The sequence below is a fragment of the Enhydra lutris genome, unplaced genomic scaffold (genome assembly GCF_002288905.1).
Source record: "Enhydra lutris kenyoni isolate GAN:26980312 unplaced genomic scaffold, ASM228890v2 scaffoldscaffold1, whole genome shotgun sequence".
Taxonomy (NCBI): Eukaryota; Metazoa; Chordata; class Mammalia; order Carnivora; family Mustelidae; genus Enhydra; species Enhydra lutris.
In genome coordinates this window covers 46328002-46330380 of record NW_019154085.1, presented here as the reverse complement: position 1 = coordinate 46330380, position 2379 = coordinate 46328002, and the positions used below count along the sequence as shown (strand labels likewise).

Here is a 2379-nt window from a genome sequence, read left to right as displayed (position 1 = left end):
CCACAGCCCCTCCTGTGGGTCTGGTCTCCTTCCCTTGAGCTTTCTCCTTACACCTCCCCTCTCCTATCCACATTTGGACTCTGCCCTGGTTGGCTGGTGGCCCCAGCTTCTCGCTGAATTCCTTCTGTCCTGCTCAGTGTCCATTGCACTGACTTGGAGGAAACTTCCAGGTCTGTCACAGCTCGGGGAATCGCCAGGGGCCCTGCTCTGCAGGTGTCCACCCAGAGGGTCCCTATGTGAGACTCACCCAGGGCTCAGGGCTCTGAATCCTGGTCCTGCACCTGCCCTGGGGCTCCTGGCCCTCTGTCTGCTGCCTGAACGCGATCCCCGTGCTCCCAGTGGGTGTCCTCCCACAGGCTGGCCACAGCAGGAGCACGAGCGATGTCCATGAGTGCATCGTGGTGTGTGTGCACACGCTGTGTATAGTGGTTTGTGTATACTGGTGTTTGTGCATAGTTGTGCATTGTGTGTGCACATGTGTGTTTAGTACTGTGTGCACACACATGTGTAAATATGGCCTGTGTGCACGCATGGGTGTGAATAGAGGTGTGTGTGCACCCATGTGGCTAGTGTTTCGTGTAGTGTTGTGTGAGTGTGCATGTGAGTGTGTGGCATGGGGTGAGGGAGGTCAGGGCACATCCAGAGACCCCGGGCCCCCTCCCTCACTTGCAGCAGCTCACTCCTCTGGGGAAAAGTGGGCGTGACCACACTTGGTTCCTTCCATGGAGATCGTTCCAAGCCGTGGAGCGAGGTCCAGAGATCGAACAGTAGCCTTGGCTGTCTCTGAGACGTAGGAAGAAAACAAAATAAAATAAGGCTCCATCATGATCTGTTACGATGGAGGTGCTGGTGGGAGTGGATGCCGGCAATGGCCAGGGAAGGCATGCGTTTGCCTATAAGACAAGACCCCACACCAGAGAGAATAAATGAACCCACCCTTACTCCCGGCTCTCCCTCCCAAAGAGCCAGGCAGGCAGGTCCTTGTCTTAGCTGTGCGCAGCTGCCCCTGGGCACATCCCTCTCCCTGGCTCCGGCTGGGTTACAGCTTCGGGTTTTCCTACTGGAAGACATAACCACAGAGGTGACACTGTCCGTGGGGCCAAGGTGAGCTCGGTCTTCTCCCCCAAGGCCCCACAGCCCCTCACTCTGGAATGACGGTGTTTTGCAGGCTCCCAGCACACAAGGATGAGGGGAGAGAATGTCACCAAGGTCAGCGTGTTCATCCTACTGGGCTTCCCCACGGCCCCTTGGCTGCAGTACGTGCTCTTCCTCCTCTTCCTGCTCACCTACCTTTTCGTGCTGGTGGAGAACTTGGCCATCATCCTCACCGTCCAGACCAGCTCCTCCCTCCACAGGCCCATGTACTACTTTCTGGGCTCCATGTCTTTCCTGGAGATCTGGTACGTCTCTGACATCATCCCCAAGATGCTGGGTGGTTTCCTCCTGCAGCAGAAACACATCTCCTTTATTGGCTGCATGACCCAGCTGTACTTCTTCAGCTCCTTGGTGTGCACTGAGTGTGTGCTCCTGGCCTCCATGGCCTACGATCGCTACGTGGCCATCTGCCATCCCCTGCGCTACCAGGTCATCATGACCTGGGAGCTCTGTGTGCAGCTGGTGGTCTTCTCCTTTGTGAGCGGCTTCTCCATCTCCGCCATCAAGGTGTACTTCATCTCCAGTGCCACATTCTGTGGCTCCAACGTCCTGAACCACTTTTTCTGTGACATTTCCCCCATCCTCAAACTGGCCTGCACAGACTTCTCGACGGCAGAGCTGGTGGACTTCATCTTGGCCTTCATCATCCTGGTGTTTCCCCTCGTGGCCACCGTGCTCTCCTATGGGCACATCTCCATGGCTGTCCTGCGCATCCCTTCTGCCACTGGCCGCTGGAAGGCCTTCTCCACTTGTGCCTCCCACCTCACCGTGGTCACCATCTTCTACATGGCCATGATCTTCATGTATGTCCGGCCCCAGGCCATCGATTCCCGGAGCTCCAACAAGCTCATTTCTGCTGTCTACACTGTCCTCACCCCAATCATCAACCCACTGATCTACTGTCTTCGGAACAAAGAATTTAAGGCCGCCTTGAAAAAGGCTCTTGGGCTAGGTCAGTCTTCATAATAGGACAACCAAAACTTTTGGAAATCTGATTGGTAGGATAATAAAATGCTATCTTTTATTGCACTTTCCGCTTTTTTAAAGTAAATCTACAAATGAAACTTGGCAAACTATAGAACCATGCAGAAATCATAAGCCTTTATTTGCATTTGTTTTCCCAAAGGGCAGCGGTCACTTTGGGTATATTTTGAGGTTTTTATGGATGCAGTTGTGAATATGCTTTTATGTTTCTTTCATCCGGTGTGATGCTTGAGTGACTCC

The 2379-nt window shown here is 54.0% G+C and overlaps 1 protein-coding gene across 1 annotated transcript; it reads left to right on the top strand.

The window, feature by feature from the left end:
- The first annotated feature begins 1185 nt into the window (after positions 1-1185).
- LOC111145389 (olfactory receptor 6B2) lies at positions 1186-2121 on the top strand. Its single transcript, XM_022500263.1, has one exon. The coding sequence runs from the start codon at positions 1186-1188 to the stop codon at positions 2119-2121; it is 936 nt and encodes a 311-aa protein (XP_022355971.1).
- Positions 2122-2379: the final 258 nt, after the last annotated feature.